The sequence below is a fragment of the Callithrix jacchus genome, chromosome 1 (genome assembly GCF_049354715.1).
Source record: "Callithrix jacchus isolate 240 chromosome 1, calJac240_pri, whole genome shotgun sequence".
Taxonomy (NCBI): domain Eukaryota; kingdom Metazoa; phylum Chordata; class Mammalia; order Primates; family Cebidae; genus Callithrix; species Callithrix jacchus.
In genome coordinates, this window is record NC_133502.1 from 177,348,603 (window position 1) to 177,366,368 (window position 17,766).

Sequence of the window (17,766 nt, forward strand, 5' to 3'; positions counted from 1 at the left end):
CCATCACACACAGCCTTTATTTTCAATTTAATTTTATTTATTTAATTAATTTTTTTGAGACAGAGTCTTACTCTGTCATTCAGGCTGGAGTGCACTGGCACGATCTTGGTTCACTGCAACCTCCACCTTCTGGGTTCAAGCGATTCTCCTGCCTCAGACTCCCTAGTAGCTGGGATTACAGGCACGCGCCACCACACCCAGCTAATTTTTGTATTTTTGCTAGAGATGGGGTTTCACCATGTTGGCCAGGATGGTTTCGAATTCCTGGCTGCAAGTGATCGGCCTGCCTCCACCTCCCAAAGTGCTGGGATTACAGGCACGAGCCACTGTTCCTGGCCTTTTAAAAAAATTTTTACAAGAGAGGATGTATGTATATCTTTTCCTCTAAGAACAGTCGTTAACTGTGGAATGGCTAGGTCAAAAGACAAATGCATTTATAATTTTGGCAGGTTCTGCTGGTTGCTCTCCAAAAAGGTTGCACAATTCATCCCTCACCAGCAGACAGGGTGCAAGAGTGCTCTTCTCTACCTCTGCAACACTGGATATCACCAAGCTCTTGAGATAAAATGTGATTTCACCTTATTTTAATTTCCATTTCTGTGACAGAGATTTATTAATTCATTTGGGAGTCTTCAACTCAACTAGCCTTTTTCTCTTTTCTTTTCCTTTTTTTTTTTTAAAGACAGGGTCTCCTCTGTTGCCCAGGCTAGAGTGCAGTGGTGTAATCATAGCTCACTGCAGCCTCCACTTCCCAGGCTCAAGCAATCATCCCACCTCAGCCTCTGAGTAGCTGGGGCTACAGACACATACCATGACGCCCAGCTAATTAAAAAAACATATTTTATTTTATTTTATTTTTATTTATTTTTTTTGAGACGGAGTTTTGCTCTTGTTACCAAGGCTGGAGTACAATGGTGTGCTCTTGGCTCACCGCGACCTCCGCCTCCTGAGTTCAGGCAATTCTCCTGCCTCAGCCTCCTGAGTAGCTGGGATTACAGGCACGCGCCACCATGCCCAGCCAATTTTTTGTATTTTTAGTAGAGACGGGGTTTCACCATGTTGACCAGGATGGTCTCAATCTCTTGACCTCATGATCCACCCGCCTTGGCCTCCCAAAGTGCTGGGATTACAGGCTTGAGCCACCGCGCCCGGCCAACAAATTTTACTTATTTATTTATTTTTCCATGAAGGCCTAAAAAAAAATTTTTTTTTTTGAGATGGAGTCTTGCTCTGTTGCCCAGGCCGGACTGCAATGGCACCACCTTGGCTCACTGCAACCTCCGCCTCCTGGCTTCAATCAGTTCTCCTGCTTCAGCCTCCCAAGTAACTGGGATTACAGGCGCCTGCCACCATGCCCAGCTAATTTTTGTATTTTTAGTAGAGACCGGGTTTCACCATGTTGGCCAGGTTGGTCTTGAACTCCTGACCTCAGGCGATCCACCTGCCTCAGCCTCCCAAAGTGGTGGTATTACAGGCGTGGGCCATCATACCCAGACTAAAAAACTTTTTTTGTAGAGAAGGGGAAGCAAGGAAGAGGATGGAGGGCGGCCAGGGGTGATGGACTGTGGCAGGGGCCAGGTCTCACTATGCTGCCCAGGTCTAGTCTTTTTTTTTTTTTTTAAAGGCCAGGCATGATGGCACATGCCTGTAACCCCAGCACGTTGGGAGGCTGAGGTGGGCGGATCACGAGGTCAAGAGATCAAGAACATCCTGACCAAGATGGTGAAACCCCGTCTCTATTAAAAATACAAAAAAAAAAAAATTAGCTGGGTATGGTGGGGTGTGACTATAATCCCACCTACTGGGGAGGATGAAGCAGGAGAATTGCTTGAACACAGGAGATGGAAGTTACAGTGAGCCGAGACAGCGCCACTGCACTCCAGAGCGAGACTCTGTCTCAAAAAAAAAAAAAAAAAAAGATACCCCTCTTGCCTGATTATAAAATTGATCTCACTGGGCATAGTGGCTCATCCCTGCCATCCTAGCACTTTGGGAGGCCAAGGTGAAAGGATCTCTTGAGCCCAGGAGTTTGAGAACAGCCTGGAGAACATAGTGAGATCTTGGCTCTACAAAAACATTAAAATTAGTGGGATGTGCTGGCATGCCCCTGTAGTCCCAGCTTTGTGGGAATCTGAGGTAGGAGGATTGTTTGAGCCCAGGATGTTGAGGCTGCATTGAGCCCTGCTTATGCCACTGCACTCAGGCCTCAGCAACAGAATGAGACTGTCTCAAAATTAACATCATCATCATCATCTCAATGTAGAAAGAACAATCACTCCAGCCAGGTGCAGTGGCTCACACCTGTAATCCCAGCACTTTGGGAGGCTGAGGTGGGCAGATCACTTGGGGCCAGGAGTTCCAGATCACCCTGGCCAACATGGCAAAACCCTGTCTCTATTAAAAATAGAAAAATTAGCCAGGTGTGGTGGCATGCTTCTGTAGTCCCAGCTACTCAGGAGGCTGAGGCAGGAGAATCACTTGAACTGAGCTGAGATCGAACTACTGCACTCCAGCCTGGGCAACAGAGTGAGACTCTGTCAAAAAAAAAAAAAAGAAAAGAAAGAAAAAATACACACACATACCACACACACACTCATATTGCCCCTGAAATTCTACTTCTAGAAATGTATTATAAGGATAACTAAGTATAATTTTTTTTTGTAGAAAGTGATTTATTTAGAGAGAAAGAGAGAGAAACAAGAGAGGAGAGAGAAAGAAACCGCTAACTCTGACACTGAGTGAGAGAATCCAGAAAGATGGAATCCAGGAGACGAAAGCAGATTCTGCACTGAGAGGAATGGAATAGACAGAGAGATGGAGTTTAGGAGGGGAAGACAGGCTTGGGTGGAAGGGGACTCCAGAGGGAAAATCCAGGATAGAAAAAAACAGCTTCCACGAGAGTGTTTGTGAAAGGGGGATCCAAACATGGAGTCCCACTAAGTATAATTAACAAAGCATTGCTTGAGAGAGCAAAAGATGAAACAGCAACCTGAATTATTCAGCTCTGGGGGCTGTTTCATACACTGGCAGAGTGCTAACCTGCACCCCATGGGCATGGGGCTTGGCCACTGACTCCAGGCTCCAGCAGAGTCCTCCACACAGCAGCCTCTCCCTGGATGAGGACACTGAACATATGCTGGTGTCAACAGTTATGAAAGTGAACCTTAACACCAGCTGTATCTACGCAAGGAGAGGTGAGACTGTGAGTAGCTTTTGTTTTATTTAATGCATTCTTGTATCACTTGAATTTTTTTAAGTATTAGATAGCTTTTTAAATTAATTAATTAACTTATTTATTTTTTGAGACAGAGTCTTGCTGTGTCACCCAGGCTGGAGTCCAGTGGCACGAGCTCGGCTCACTGCAGCCTCGGCCTCCCGGGTTCAAGCGATTCTCCTGCGTCAGCCTCCTGAATAGCTGGGACTATAGGCATGCACCACCATACCTGGCTAATTTTTGTATATATATTTTTTTAATAGAGAAGGGGTTTCATCATGTTGGCCAGGATGGTCTCGATCTCCTGACCTCATGATCTGCCCGCCTCAGCCTCCCAAAGTGCTGGGATTACAGGCATGAGCCACTGCACCCAGCCTGAGACCCTGTCTTAATGAAAAAAAAAATTGTTTGATCCTTTTGTAGTTTATGAGAGTGATGATTAGATTTTCATGCTTATGTGTGAAACGTGCCTCCCTCAAACCTTGTTATGACGTTGGCATACTGTCCATCTGAAATGAAAAAAATCTTTTTTGTTATAAAAATATGTTGGCTGGGCTGGGTGTGGTAGCTCACGCCTATAATCCCAGCACTTTGGGAAGCTGAGGCAGGTGGATCATCTGAGGTCAGGAATTTAACACCAGCCTGACCAACATGGCAAAACCCATCTCTACTAAAAATACATAAATTAGCCAGGCGTGGTGGCGCATGCCTGTAATCCCAGCTAGTCAGGAGGCTGAGGCAGGAGAATCGCTTGAACCTGGGAGGTGGAGGTTGTGGTGAGCTGAGATTGTGCTGCTGCATTCCAGCCTGGGCAACAAGAGTGAAACTCCCTCTCAAAAAAAAAAACATGTTGGCTAATAAGGCAGATGTTCACGTTCACATGACACAGTTGAAGTAAAAATCCACGGTATACAAACAGTACACACAGTTTGTGTATCCCATTTACAAAATACGCGTGCATAGGCTAAAATCCACAACAATAGGTATCCCATGTTACTGGTGCCTATCTCTGGGTAGTGGGTTTATGGGTGATTTTTATTTTCTGTATATCTGTAATTATAACTTTTCTATAATAAAAGCTTTTATTACTTTTATATTAAAAGCAGCTGTTGGTAAAAAAAATCCCCCAGCAGAGTGTTTGGGCAGAAGGGCTGAGGAGGCAGCACAGGCAGGGAGAAGGCCAGGGTCCCTGGGCCCCCACCCTACATGGGGCAGGGAGGAAGAGGTTAGAGGGCAGCCAGGGGTAATGGACTGGGGGAAGGGCCAGATCCCAAGAGTCAGGGAGTATTGCTGTGGGAAAGGCAGCTGGGAGGGATGCAGCCCAGAGCTAGGGGAGCCCTGGCGGGATGCAAGAAGCAGGAAAGGGGTGGCTGGGCCAGAGCATGCGGGCCGTGGCGGGTGGGGGCTCACCGTCACCTCCTGGTAGGATTCCATGCCATTCAGCACCACCTGGATGACCTGCCGGCGCAGCTTCACACTCTGCTCTGAGCGGTACTCAGAATTCGTTAGGTAGAAGAGGGCGGCGCTGCCTGTCACTTGAATGTTCCTGTCATATTTGTGGCACTTGAGGGCCGTGATGACCAGCTGTATGAAGACAGGGGGGACCTGGGCTGGCAAGTGCAGGGAGAGGCCCTCTGCGAGGGGCTGGAACAGGCTCTCTGGGGCAGGATTTAGCCTGGTCATGCTCTCTGAAGGCAGAAGTGGGGCCTGGGGAGCAGACACCAGGGTGGGGACTGAACAAGGCCAGTGCTGAAGCAAGTCAAGTGCTGTGAGGCCCAGGCTGGGGTTTGGGTCCTGGGACCCAGGGGACAGGTGCAGAGGGACAGGGGCTCTGGGGACATGGCTCAGCAAGTCCGGAACCCTCCAGCTGGGGAGGGACAGGAGGCCGAGGCTCTGGGCTTCGGGCTGACCTTCAGGGCCCGCAGCAGCTGGTTGCAGCGCTCGATGCGTGCGATGTCAAAAAGCAGGTTGATGGCCCGCGAGGTGATCTCAGGCCGGTGCTCTGTGTAGGCCTCGATGGCATTCAGCACCTGCTCCTCATTTTTGTCACCACTTACCTGCGGGTGGGACATGCTCAGAACAACCCATAAGAGGCCAAGGGCTGGGATGCTAGATCCCAGCTCCATTTCCAGCCCTAAAACCCAGCTCCTTCCCTCTCCCAGAGCTCCCTGGCCCTGCCCCATCTCTCTCCCACAGCTCACTTTGTAGGCTGGAATGTGCGTGAGGCGGCACAGAGAGTTCTCGAAGAGCCCGAGGAACTGCAGCGGCCTCTTCAGAGCCCGGAAAGGTATGATGCTGCTCTTGGAAGGCTCGATGCTGGGGAAAAGAGGGTGCCGAGGTCAACAGCTTGGGGTCCAAGCCTGATCTGGGCCTCCCCCTGGGGTTGGCGAGGCATTTACTTGCTTTCTCTTCTAGGCCTTCCAACCTCATCCCCCCCGCCTCTTTTTTAAAAATGGTAGGGGACACAGACACCACCTCCTGATGGAAGGGTGGCAAGGCTACATAGTAGGGGATGGGTGATACAGCCACCTTTAGAAACCACCTGCCATTCTAGTAAGGACATGGCAACCTTTAGGTCTCGCCAACAATCACAAAGGGACAAGCTTATCAACTAAACACCATTAAAGTGGGCTGGGGCAAGGGCTTATGTATGGCCAGTTACAGCTGGTAGGGTTTGGTCAAACTTCTCAACCAACCAACCCAGGAACCGACCTATCTCCTGCAATACCTCCTAGGTGGCAGACACTGCCAGCCTTGCCTCTTCCATGGTATGCTCTGTGAGGCTGAGAATCAGGTGGTTCCCCAGTTGCCCCTTGTGCTCTCACCTGCTGGCCTTTGCATGTGCTGTTCCTTCTGCAAGAACACCCTTCCTCTGGCAAAGGCAGAATGACCTTTCGGGACAGCCAGGATGCGTTCCTCCCCCTCCTTCCTTCCTGATCCTCAGGCAACCCCGGGGCCCTGGATTGCCCCTACCATAGCCCTTGTAATGACTTGTCCGTCCCCACCAGCTCACACAGACTCCAAAAGAGCAGGGCCTGATTCATTTCTTTATCTCTAGCACCCAGCACAGCACTTGGCGGAGCGGTAAGTGGCAAATATTTTTTTTTTTTTGAGACAAAGTCTCACTCTGTGGCCCAGGCTGGAGTGCAGTGGCATGATCTCAGTTCACTGCAGGCTCTGCCTCCTGGGTTCAAGCCATTCTCCTACCTCAGCTTCCCAAATAGCTGGGACTACAGGTGCCTACCACCATGTCCAGCTAATTTTTGTATTTTCAGTAGAAATGGGGTTTCACCATGTTGGCCAGGCTGGTCTCCAACTCCTGGCCTCAAGTGATCTGCCCACCTTGGCCTCCCAAAGTGCTGGCATTACAGGCGTGAGGTACTGAGCCCACCTTAAATGCTTGTTGAATGACACCCTACCAATAGCCATGGAGGGTGGGCCCCACCTGGTCTGCCCCGATTCCTCTTCCATCTTGGAGATGCTGCAGTTCTCTAGGATCATGTGGCCAGAGATGTCAAGGGACATCAGGTTCCCCAGCTTCTGCACAAAGAGGCTCAGTACCTCCCGAGTCAGCTTGAACTTGTAGTAGCTGGAGAGGCGGTCTCGAGAGATGTCCAGGTGTCTGGAGATTGGGGTAGGGGGTGCAGGTCAGGAGCTGGGTACAGGGTGGGGCTGTCTTGCAGACCCCTGCTCCTTTAGTCCCTAGTAGGGGAGGGCCTACGCCTGCCACGACTGCTCCAGGGCATTCTGGGAAGAAACCTGAACCGCCCCAATCCAGCTGAAACGCTGGGTTTAAGGAATGGGACTGTCTTCATCCCCACACTCTGCCTGGCCAAGGGCTCCTGAACCCTGAGGGCCTGACAACACCCACCTCTACTCCTCCCCACCTGCCCAGCCACCGCACCCCAGTAAGCTCTGGGCCAGCAGCTCACCGCAGCTTGTGCAGCTGCACGATGACCCGGATGTGGTCATCAGACAAGTCCATATTGTAGAGCACGAGAGACACCAGGCTGTCTTTCCACTGAGTGAGGAAGGCGGCATCGCTTGTCTGAATGCCTGAGAGGTCCAAGGCCGCCAGGGAATTGAGTGGCCGAAGGAGGGACTCCACGGGGACCCAATCAATCATGCGGCCCAAGTTGAGGAAGCGGAGGCGGCTGAAGCCCTCGAAGGTGAAGTCCTTAACCAGCACCTGGCAGGTGGGGTTGACGAGGCACTCATCTTCACAGCCACCTGGGTTTTCCTCCTCATAGAAAATGTTTGTACAGCCAAAGAGGCTCAAGGACACCAGGGTGTGGCTGAAGCTCCTCAGTGTCTGCAGGCTCTTGGCGGACAGCTTCTCGCAGTTGGTCAGGTACAGCTCCACCAGGTCCTGGGAGTGGGCACAGCTCCATCATCATCACTACCCCTTCCCCTTCCCCCCGCCCCAGGCCTCGTCCTGGGCTACAGGTGGGTTGGAAAGGGGGATGTGCACAGTCAGGCGAGCACTGGCAGGACTGGGGATGGCTGGGCTGGAGGCAAGTGGCCTGGCCCCTGCTTGGCATGTGGCGCTCCTGTGGCGGGGCAGGCCTCACCTGCTTGCGGATAGCCTCCAGGTCCTGGTCCTGTACCAGGTCCTCGCGGAGGTGAATCCGGGTGAGGCGGGTGCTGCGGGGGTCCGAGAAGAGGCTGAAGAAGCTTTCGTGTGGCTTGAAGTTACAGGCAGCGTTTACCAGCTCCACATACCTGGAAAAGGAGAATGCCTGGCTCAGGGGAGGGTCACAGGGACTCTCTTCCTCGCTTCAGAGCACAAGCCCTCCTCTCCCTGAAGCCTTCTTAGATCACCCCAAGTAGCAACCTCCTTCTCCTAAGAGTATCTGGTTGGGTATTGACTAAACTACTGGTGAGATTAAGGATGCCCAGGAACCAGGAATCTAAAGGTAGCTCTCTGAGAGACCTTCTAGGTGATGCAGGGGCCATCTCTCCAAAGGCACATGCCTGTCACACACCCTCCATGCACACTGCAGGTGCAGCAGCCCCACTGGCATGGCCACTCTCAGCACCTTCTTTAAGCCCCTCCTGGGACCCTTTTAAACAGGCAAATTAAGCCAAGTGGTTAGAGTTCCCAGCTGGGTACAGGTCAAACCCTTAATTATGCGCTGTTGAGATATCAGCTCAAGCAAGAATCCTGGTCTGCTGAGAAATGCTTTGGATTCAAACGCTTTGGAATCTAAATGCTGGCTTGGCTGCTTCCCACCTGGGCAACTTCACACGAGTAAATGAACTTTCCCAGACCTCAGTTTCTTCATCTGCAAAGTGGACATAACTCTGGGCTGCAAAGCGTCCAAACTATAGCCTGACCCACAGCAAATGCTCAGAACATTGTTACAGGTCCACCTCTGTCCTCAGGCCCACACAGGCTCCTGGTTTCCTATTTTCCTATGACACTGTCTAACAATTTCCCTTCTGGGAATCTATTTTTTTTCTTTTTCTTTTTTTTGTAGAGATGTCTTGCTATGTCACCCAGGCTGATCTTGAATTCCTGGCCTCAAGTGATCCTCCTGTCTTGGCTTCCCAAAATGCTGAAATTACAGGCGTGAACCACCATGCCTGGCCACCATCTGGGCCACCAGATTGAACTCCCAGCATTCAGTGACTACATAGCATGCTTCTAGGAGCCCCTAGAAGTGGGGAGGCCCTCGGAGGGCCATTCAGATTTTCTGGATGATTCTATCCCTGGCCATGGATCCATTACTCTGGCACGAGCACCTAAACCTGTATGTGCCCATGCTCACTGAATCCACAGGCACAGGCATGTGCATGCAAATGTACATACACACATGGGGCAACACTTAACTCTTTCATGTATATGCAGAGTTTGACACAATCACATCTCTAAATGCACATATGCAGTTTACACTCAAAAGTAATCTGTGCTGCATAAGCTTACATGTGTAGACATACCCATGCCTTCACGTGCACACCCCTCCACATACATACCAACACACACACATATATACCTGTATGGTTATAGATATACCACTATCCTTTCGCACTCATGAACATCCATGAGCACACACACACCCTTACACATTTGTCTCCATAGCTACTCCCCACGTAGTGCACACGCATGGTCCCAACCTCTCTATACACATTCATGGTAAGACCCCTGCCCCCTCCTCAGCCCCCGGGCCTGCTCACTCATTGACGAGCCGGTCACAGATCTCGCTGGGCAAGAAGATGTCCGGATGTAGCCGCAGGGTCTCTTTGTCCAGCAGGTAACCCAGGGTGCCATCCAGGTTGCGCAAGCAGAAGTCAGTACAGAGGGCCATCAGGGACTCAGGAGTGTCGGACGCCATGCTGGGGGCAGGCAGGTGGGCCACTCCAGGACAAGGGTCCCCAGGGGCAACAGTGATTCCTGAACACTCACAGGATCATTGGCAGAGCCACTGCCTGGGGAGTGGACAAGACGCCAAGTGAGCCACACAGAAGGGCTAGAACCATCAGTGGTCCCATGTCCATGCCCTGAGCAGGAAAACAGACCACACTCAAATTAGCAGCTTAGCAGGGCCAGGCCCACATCTCCTGACTCCTCTCACCTGCCTTCGCTGTGCCACTATCTATGCATAATTTGACCTGGAAGAACATGGAGCCTTGTCCAAGCACTTATTTGCCTATGGGCAGACATGTGTGTTGGGGACCCAATGCTTGAGTGGGGATAATAGGGATTTTCAGCTTTTGCTTCCCACAGTCTTAACAGCTACGCTTGGATGTTCCATGCTGTGCAGAACTTCCTAACCTGTATACAACTATGATTGACTGAGCAGTGAGTGTGCCAGGGCTTTATAGACATAGAGACACGATATCACTGAATCTCATGGTGTCTGATTAAAAAATGAGGGCTCCTCACAAGAGCAATGAAAACATATGTCCACATAGAAACTCAGACATGAACATTAATAGCAACATTATTCATATGAGCCAAAAAGTGGAAACAACCCAAATGTTCAACTGATGAACTGATCAACAAAATGTTGTATTTTCATACAATGGAATATTATTCAGTCATAAAAAGTAGTGAGCCATGCAATAATGCTGGACCTTGAAAACATTATGCTAAGTGAAAGAAATCAGTAAAAAAAGAAAGTCACATACTGTATGATTCCTCTTATAGAAATGTGCAGTGAGAATAGGCAAATCTATAAAGACAGAAGCAGACTTGTGGTTGGGGAAAAGGAGAGTAACTGCTAATGGGTATGGCGTTTCTTTTTGGGGTGATGAAAATGGTCTAAAATTGACTGTGGTCATGGGTGCACTCTATGAATATACTAAAAATCATGGAATTATATGCTTCATATGGGTGAATTGTGTGACATATGAATTATATCTCAGTAAAATTGTTATTTTAAAAAGTGAAGCCTCCTACTACCTTCATGACTTTAGCACAGGTAATGATTTCTGTTTTTTTTTTTTGAGATGGAGTCTTACTCCGTCACCAGGCTGGAGTACCGTGGTGTGATCTTGGCTCACTGCAACCTCCACCTTCCGGGTTCAAGCAATTCTCCTGCCTCAGCCTCCCAAGTAGCTGAGACTATAGGCATGCACCACCACGCCCAGCTAATTTTTGTATTTTTAGTAGAGATGGGGTTTCACCATGTTGGCCAGGATGGTCTCGATCTCTTGACCTCGTGATCCGCCTGCCTCAACCTTCCAAAGTGCTGGGATTACAAGTGTGAGCCACTATGCCTGGCCCAAGATTTCTTAACTAGGACTCAAGAAGTGCCAACCAGGAGGTAGAAAATTATAAACTGATCTACACTGAAGTAAATAAACTTCTGTTCATGCATATACAAAAATTCATTTGAGATAGATGGGTAGACATAAATGTGAAAGGTAAAACAAAAAGGTTTCTAGAAAACACAGGAGTATATCTTTATGACTTTAGAATAGGCAATGATTTCACATAAAGAGAAAGAGATTGATAAATTGGACTGCCTCAAAATTAAAAACTCAGTTCATCAAAAGATACTATGAAGAGGCTGGGTGTGGTGGCTCACACCTGTAATCCCAGCTCTTTGGGAGCCTGAGGTGGGCGAATCGCTTGAGCCCAAGAGTTCAAGACCAGCATGGGCAACATGGCAAAACCCTATCTTACAAAAAATACAGAAAAAATTAGCTAGGCATGGTGGCATGAGCCTCCCAGCTATGGGGAGGCTGAGATGGGAGGATCACCTAAGCCAGGAGGTTGAGGCTGCAGTGAGCTTATGATTGTGCCATTGCACTTCAGGCTGGGCGAAAAGCCAGACCCTCTCTCAAAAAAAAAAAAAAAGTGAAAGATTTGAACAGGCATTTAATACAGGAAGATAGTGAAACAGACAATAAACATGTGAAAAGCACTCAACTTCTTTACTATTAGGGAAATGAACAGTAAAACCATAATGAGATGCCATTTCCCACATACCCACTAGCTCAACTGAACACAACAACATGGGAAATACCTGGCATTGGGGAAGACAGGGCACAACGGGAAATCTCCCACAGGGCTGGTGGCAGGGCAAATTGGTGTGAACCGGAATATAATGGGAACACTCTTTAATACTATTCGGTATTTACTAAAGCTGAACATACACAGGTTAACATTGAGAAATTCCGCTCCTCGGTATATACCCAACAGAAATTCATAAGTAAGTGTGCACCAAAAGGTCTACACTAGCATGTTCACAGCAGCACTATTTGTAATGGCCAAAACCAAAAAAGAACCTAAATGTCCACTGCCACTGGAATGGATAATTATGGTACATTCATCTACTAAATACTGCCTGGCAAAGAGAAGGCAAAAACTACTATCAACAGCTTGGATAACACTTGCAGTGTTTTGTTTTGTTTTAATTTTTAATTATTTTTTTTTTTTTTTGAGACGGAGTTTCGCTCTTGTTATCCAGGCTGGAGTGCAATGTCGCGATCTCAGCTCACCGCAACCTCCGCCTCCTGGGTTCAGGCAATTCTCCTGCCTCAGCCTCCTGAGTAGCTGGGATTACAGGCACGTGCCACCATGCCCAGCTAATTTTTTGTGTTTTTAGTAGGGATGGGGTTTCACCATGTTGGCCAGGATGGTCTCAATCTCTTGACCTCGTGATCCACCCACCTCGGCCTCCCAAAGTGCTTGAGCCACCGCACCCGGCCCCAGTTTTTTTTTTTTGAGACAGAGTCTTGCTCTGTTGCCCAGGCTTGAGTGCAGTGGCATGATCTCGGCTTGCTGCAACCTCTGCCTCCCAGGTTCAAGCGATTCTCCTGCCTCAGCCTCCTGAGTAGATGGGATTACAGGGGTACGCCACCACGCCCAGCTAACTTTTTGCATTTTTTTTCTTTTCTTTTTTTTTGAGACAGAGTCTTGCTCTGTTGCCAGGTGCCAGGCAGGAGTGCAGTGGCGCGATTTCGGCTAACTGCAACCTCCGCCTCCCGGGTTCAAGCAATTCTCCTGCCTCAGCCTCCCAAGTAGCTGGGATTACAGGAATGCGCCGCCATGCCCAGATAATTTTTGTATTTTTTAGTAGAGATGGGGTTTCACCATGTTGGCCAGGATGGTCTCGATCTCCTGACCTTGTGATCCGCCCTCCTCGGCCTCCCAAAGTGCTGGGATTACAGGCATGAGCCACTGCACACGGCCGCATTTTTTTCTTTTAGTAAAAGATGGGGTTTCACCATGTTGGCCAGGCCCAGGTTCAAGCGATTCTCCTGCCTTGGCCTCCTGAGTAGCTGGGATTACAGGCATGCACCACCACACCGGCTATTTTTTGTATTTTTAGTGGAGATGGGGTTTCATCATGTTGGCCAACCTGGTCTCGAACTCCTGACCTCAGGTGATCGACTTGCCTCAGCCTCCCAAAGTGCTGGGATTACAGGTGTGAGCCACTTTGTATGGCGTATGGCCTTTTTTTTTTCTTTTTTTAGCTCATCAGCTATTGTTAGTGTTGGTATATTTTATGTGTGGTCCAAGACAATTCTTTTTCCAGTATGGCCCAGGGAAGCTGAAAGATTGGACACCCTTGTCTTAGAGGGTTCTGGAGTTCTGGGGCCCAGCATCACCCCAGCTTCTGGGAGCCTCCCTCCATGCCCATTTATGTGCCTTCCAGACTGCTCAGGAAATCCAGTGGGAAGCCACAGGGTACTTTGGGCTTTGGAGTCAGTCAGTTCTGAGTTCAACTGTGGCACCACCATCTACTGGGGACTGTGGGGGGAAGAGCTGTGGAGTCAGGCAGGGCTAGCTTCACGTTTCGACTCTGCTCCGCATGAGCAGGCAAACTTGGACAAGTGTCTCCATCTCTCTGTGCCTCAGTAACTTTTCCTCTAAAATAGAAGCAACACAATACCTTGTCTACAGCACGGTGTCAAAGTTACACGGATAATATCAAAAGGGCTTACCACGGTGTCTAGCACATAGTCATTGCTCAATAAAGACACATTATTATTATAATCATCACCTTCTCCTACCTCATCTGCCCTGGCCCCCACAGAGAGGGGGTCTGTTCTAGTCCAGCTCTAGGCCTGTGCTCTCCAGGCCTGGGTCTCCCACAACAAGGCTTATTGTGTCAGCTGTCCCACTGACAGCATGACACCCTCGAGGGAAGGCACAAAAACCAGGATGCTTGGGTCCCAGGCATATCCTTCCTTTGCCTTCATTTGCTTCCAGATCTTCAAGAGCCCAGCAGCCTTTCTTGCCTGGGAAACTAGAGCCAGAGGGAACACTACTGGCAGGCAGTCCCCACTCTTGGAAAGCAACAAGTCCAGTTTCTTCTCAAGGCCGCCGGAATTAGAGCCAGCTTTCTGGCCTACTTGGTCCCCACTGACCCCCTACTCCAGCCAGCCTGGCCTCATTCACTGTACTGGCAAAAGGCCCTAGTCACAGGTCACCTTGAGACCTTTGCCCAGTTTGTTCCCTTTCAACCAGGACCATCCAAATCCAACTAATTATTGCACTTCCTACTTTAAATACTGCCTTCTCCCCTCCCTTACCCAAACACAATCCATGTCCTTCCTCTAGGAAGTATCTCCCGGCCACTCCAGCCCACATGATCTTTGAACTCTCCTTTCACGTAGCTGATACTTCCTGTCGAAGTATCAAAGTTAATTCCTCTAGGAAGCCATCCTTGACCCGCCAGGGTGTGCCTGCTGAGAGCACCCATAGGCTTGACCTACTACGGCAACACACACTTTGTACTGATGTGGCTTTGATCATTCAGTGTCCTTGATGCATGGCTAGATCTACAAGGGCAAAACCAGGCTGTCCTGTTTGTTTTCAAATCCCTGGACCTGCTCACTCAGTCCCTGCTGAGCACTGGGGGTCCCACGGTGAGCAAGCTGGAAGAGGTCCTTGACAGCAGGAAGTGTACTGGCTCTCGTAGGTGGAGGGAAACAGATCCACCTATGAGGCCCACAAGTGCCTGTCGGGGAACTGGGACCAGCATCTTGGAGGAGGGAGCTGGGGCTCTGGGTGCTCAACCAGGGGACTTCCCTGGACTGGGGAGTCAGAGCAGGTGTCCTTAGAAGGCTCATGCCTGTAATCCCAGCACTTTGGGAGGCCGAGGTGGACGGATCACCTGAAGTCAGGAGTTCGAGACCAACATGGTAAAACCCCATCTCTACTAAAAATACAGAAATTAGCTGAGCATGGTGGCGAACGCCTGTAATCCCAGCTACTGGGGGAGGCTGAGGCAGAAGACTCACTTGAACCCGGGAGGTGGAGGTTGCAGTGAGCCGAGATTACGCCATTGAACTCCAGCCTTGGCAGAAAGGGTGAAACTCCATCTCAAAAAAAAAAAAAAATGACATCTCATTTCAGCTGGAACCCAAAAGATAAGTCCTAGTTAACTCTGGTGGTGGGGAGAGAAGGGGAGGGCACTTCAGGAGGAAGCAAAGAAGTAACCAAGCTGCAAGGAGAGGGGCTGCATGGGATGTGGGCACCACGGGCCCAAGTCCATGACTGATTTCTAAATGAACAAAGGAAGCACTGAACGCTCAATGTGAGGCCTGCCACACCATGAGGTTTCAACAAAGACTTGTGGAAGGAATGATGAAGGACTCATCAGCTGGGGTCTGCATGAGGCCTGGGAGGCACAGCACACTCTCACATTGTCCCTGCTCGCTCTGCCCAGGACACCGCTGGTTACCCAGTGGCTGCAAATGATGCCTCAGGGCTCCGAATGAGGGAGAGCCACCAGGACTTTGTCTTTTCTGCAGGTCTGAGCCCAGTTACCTAAGCAGCTACTCTGCCTAATCCCACTCCCCAAGTGGAAGAAACACCACCATGTCAGTTGGCAAGGTCACCAAAAGCCCTCCAAAGACAAGCCAGGTAGATGGCACCATGCTAACTTCCCCTCGGCAGTGCTGATCTTGCTACTCAGGGACGGAATGAGCCAGAAGAGGAAGGAGCCATCCTCCATCCTGCCACAAAGACTGAAAGGCCCTGGAGCAACAATGCCGAGCCCCATCCAACTGCAGGCCTGGCACCTGCCAGAGGCGGCCATCTCTACCTACCTACTCCACTTCTTAGGGACTGTCATTCTCAGGGAAGGCACAGGCCATCTGGAATTCTAGCACTGAGGACAGAGGCAACACTGATTATGACCGACCACCACGCTGGGAGAACCCTGTGTCTTTCTCCATCCCTTCTCTTGCATATTCTCTAAAACTAGATCTATCATGAACTTACAACATCCTGGGGAATGGGGGAGGTGGGAGAGAAGAGAGAGAAAAGCAGCAGCAGCAGCAGCAGCAGGCACTATGGCACCACGTCCATGTTGGCTGTTTCCAGATGTGGTCCTAAGCTCCTTACAGGCTTTAGTAGTCTCTTATTTAACTGACAAAACATTTCCTAGTATCCTGTACTTGTAACTAATTAATCATTTGCATAACAATTTGTCTACCGACCCCCTCCCACTGCCTGTGAGCTCTGGGAGGACAGAAGCTGTCTGCTTACATGCCTGTATGCATGCACATGTATAAACACACACACACACACACACACACACACAAGCGCACACACACCTGCATCCTTGGTGCCTGACTTCTGTGCCCAACTTAAGCCTGGCATTTAACAGAACAAAGGTTTGCTGTGCCTGGAATTACCTTACTCCAGCCTATGAGATAGAGATTGTTACCCCATTTTCTGATGAAGATACTGATGCAGAAGAAGCAGTTAGCCTAAGATCACAAAGCTGGAGAGTAGGATGCAAACCTAAGCAGACCCCTGCTTCTCTCTCTTTTTTTTCTTTTTTTCCTTTTTTTTTTTTTTTGAGGGCATTAATCTGCCAAAGACCCCTGCTTCTCACCAAACATTTGGTCTTCAGTCCACCCATCCAAACAGTGGGAGGGAAAGAGAAACTGAAATCCAGGGGAGGGAGCATGGGATCCCACCAGCGTCCTAACACCCAGGGGACAGAGAGGTGGGGGAGCCAGAAGCTCTGAGCCTTGGAGCAGTGCTCACCCTGTGAAATATTAACCCAGGAGCTAGGGGTAAAACCCAAACAAACGCCCCATTTACAGAGGCTAGATGCTTTCCAGGAGAGGGTAGATCAAGGGCCAGAGACTGGGGGTATGAAGGCAATCAGAGCCAGTGTGGGGATCTCCAGGCAGTCAGGATACAGATGAAAACCAGAGGCCATATAGCTCTGAAAAGTCTGCAGAGATTAAATATGTGAGGTAGTTATGTCAGAAAGACGGAGACACGCAATGAGGGAGGAGTGTGTGTCACGGCTACGTGGCTGCTGGTGATGCTGGAGATAGAGAGGCTTTGAGGAGGCTGCATTTGTCTAGTAATCAGGCTGGCTGGCTGCTAGTCTTGTAATCAAATGTATTACTGATCCTACCTATACTGAACACCAAGTATATGCCAAGAATTCTGCTAAGTATTTTATATGTGTTAATTCACTGAATTCTCTCAACACCCCACAAGGCAGGAGTTACCATCTATAACTCACAGAAGAGGGAGCTGGACTGAAGGGGCTATGGCTGTGTAATTTGCCATGGACTATGGCTTTGAACAGACAGATACGTACACAGGTAGTTCATTAGTTCAAGACTCAGTGTGTCAGGCTGAGCGCAGTGGCCCAGACCTGTAATCCTAGCACTTTGGGAGGCCAAGGCGGGTGGAAGTCAGGAGTTTGAGACCATCCTGGCCAACATGGTGAAACCCCGTCTCTACTAAAAATACAAAAATTAGCCAGGCATGGTGGTGCAAACCTGTAGTCCCAGCTACTCAAGAGACTGAAGCGGGAGAATCATTTGAACCTGGGAGGCGGAGGTTACAGTGAGCCAAGATTGCACCACCGCACTCCTGCCTGGTTGACAGAACGAGACTCTGTCTCAAAAAATAAAAAAGACCCAGTGTGTCCAGCTTTCCATGCATGTTCGCATCAAAGCCACAGATACCTTGTTTATTTTTCTTTTTTGAGACAGAGTTTTGCTCTTCTTGCCCAAGTGGCTAGGATTACAGGGGCCCGCCACCATGCCTGGCTAATTTTTGTATTTTTAGTAACAGAGTTTCACCATGTTGGCCAGGCAGGTCTCAAACTCCTGAC

The 17,766-nt window shown here is 49.5% G+C and overlaps 1 protein-coding gene and 1 non-coding gene across 8 annotated transcripts in view; one reads left to right on the forward strand and one right to left on the reverse strand.

Annotated features, from left to right (window-relative positions):
- ZER1 (zyg-11 related cell cycle regulator) overlaps positions 1–17,766 on the reverse strand; it is a 41,549-nt gene that overhangs the window by 18,323 nt on the left and 5,460 nt on the right. For 3 of the 7 annotated variants that reach the window (XM_003732057.6, XM_002743361.6, XM_035259650.3), the window contains exons 2-8: positions 9,392–9,643; positions 7,786–7,936; positions 7,147–7,583; positions 6,660–6,836; positions 5,416–5,530; positions 5,125–5,271; positions 4,625–4,798 (exon numbers count right to left, since the gene is read on the reverse strand). In XM_003732057.6, the coding sequence (XP_003732105.1) occupies positions 4,625–4,798; positions 5,125–5,271; positions 5,416–5,530; positions 6,660–6,836; positions 7,147–7,583; positions 7,786–7,936; positions 9,392–9,549 (1,359 nt within the window). In that variant the 5' untranslated portion in view covers positions 9,550–9,643. Of the gene's footprint in view, positions 1–4,624; positions 4,799–5,124; positions 5,272–5,415; positions 5,531–6,659; positions 6,837–7,146; positions 7,584–7,785; positions 7,937–9,391; positions 9,716–17,766 lie in introns of all 7 variants that reach the window. The other 4 variants (XM_035259668.3, XM_009003643.5, XM_078329040.1 and 1 more) reach the window with 2 other exon arrangements.
- LOC118148479 (small nucleolar RNA U13) lies at positions 3,626–3,729 on the forward strand. The gene has a single exon (XR_004735303.1). It is a non-coding gene; the product is annotated as a small nucleolar RNA U13 (small nucleolar RNA).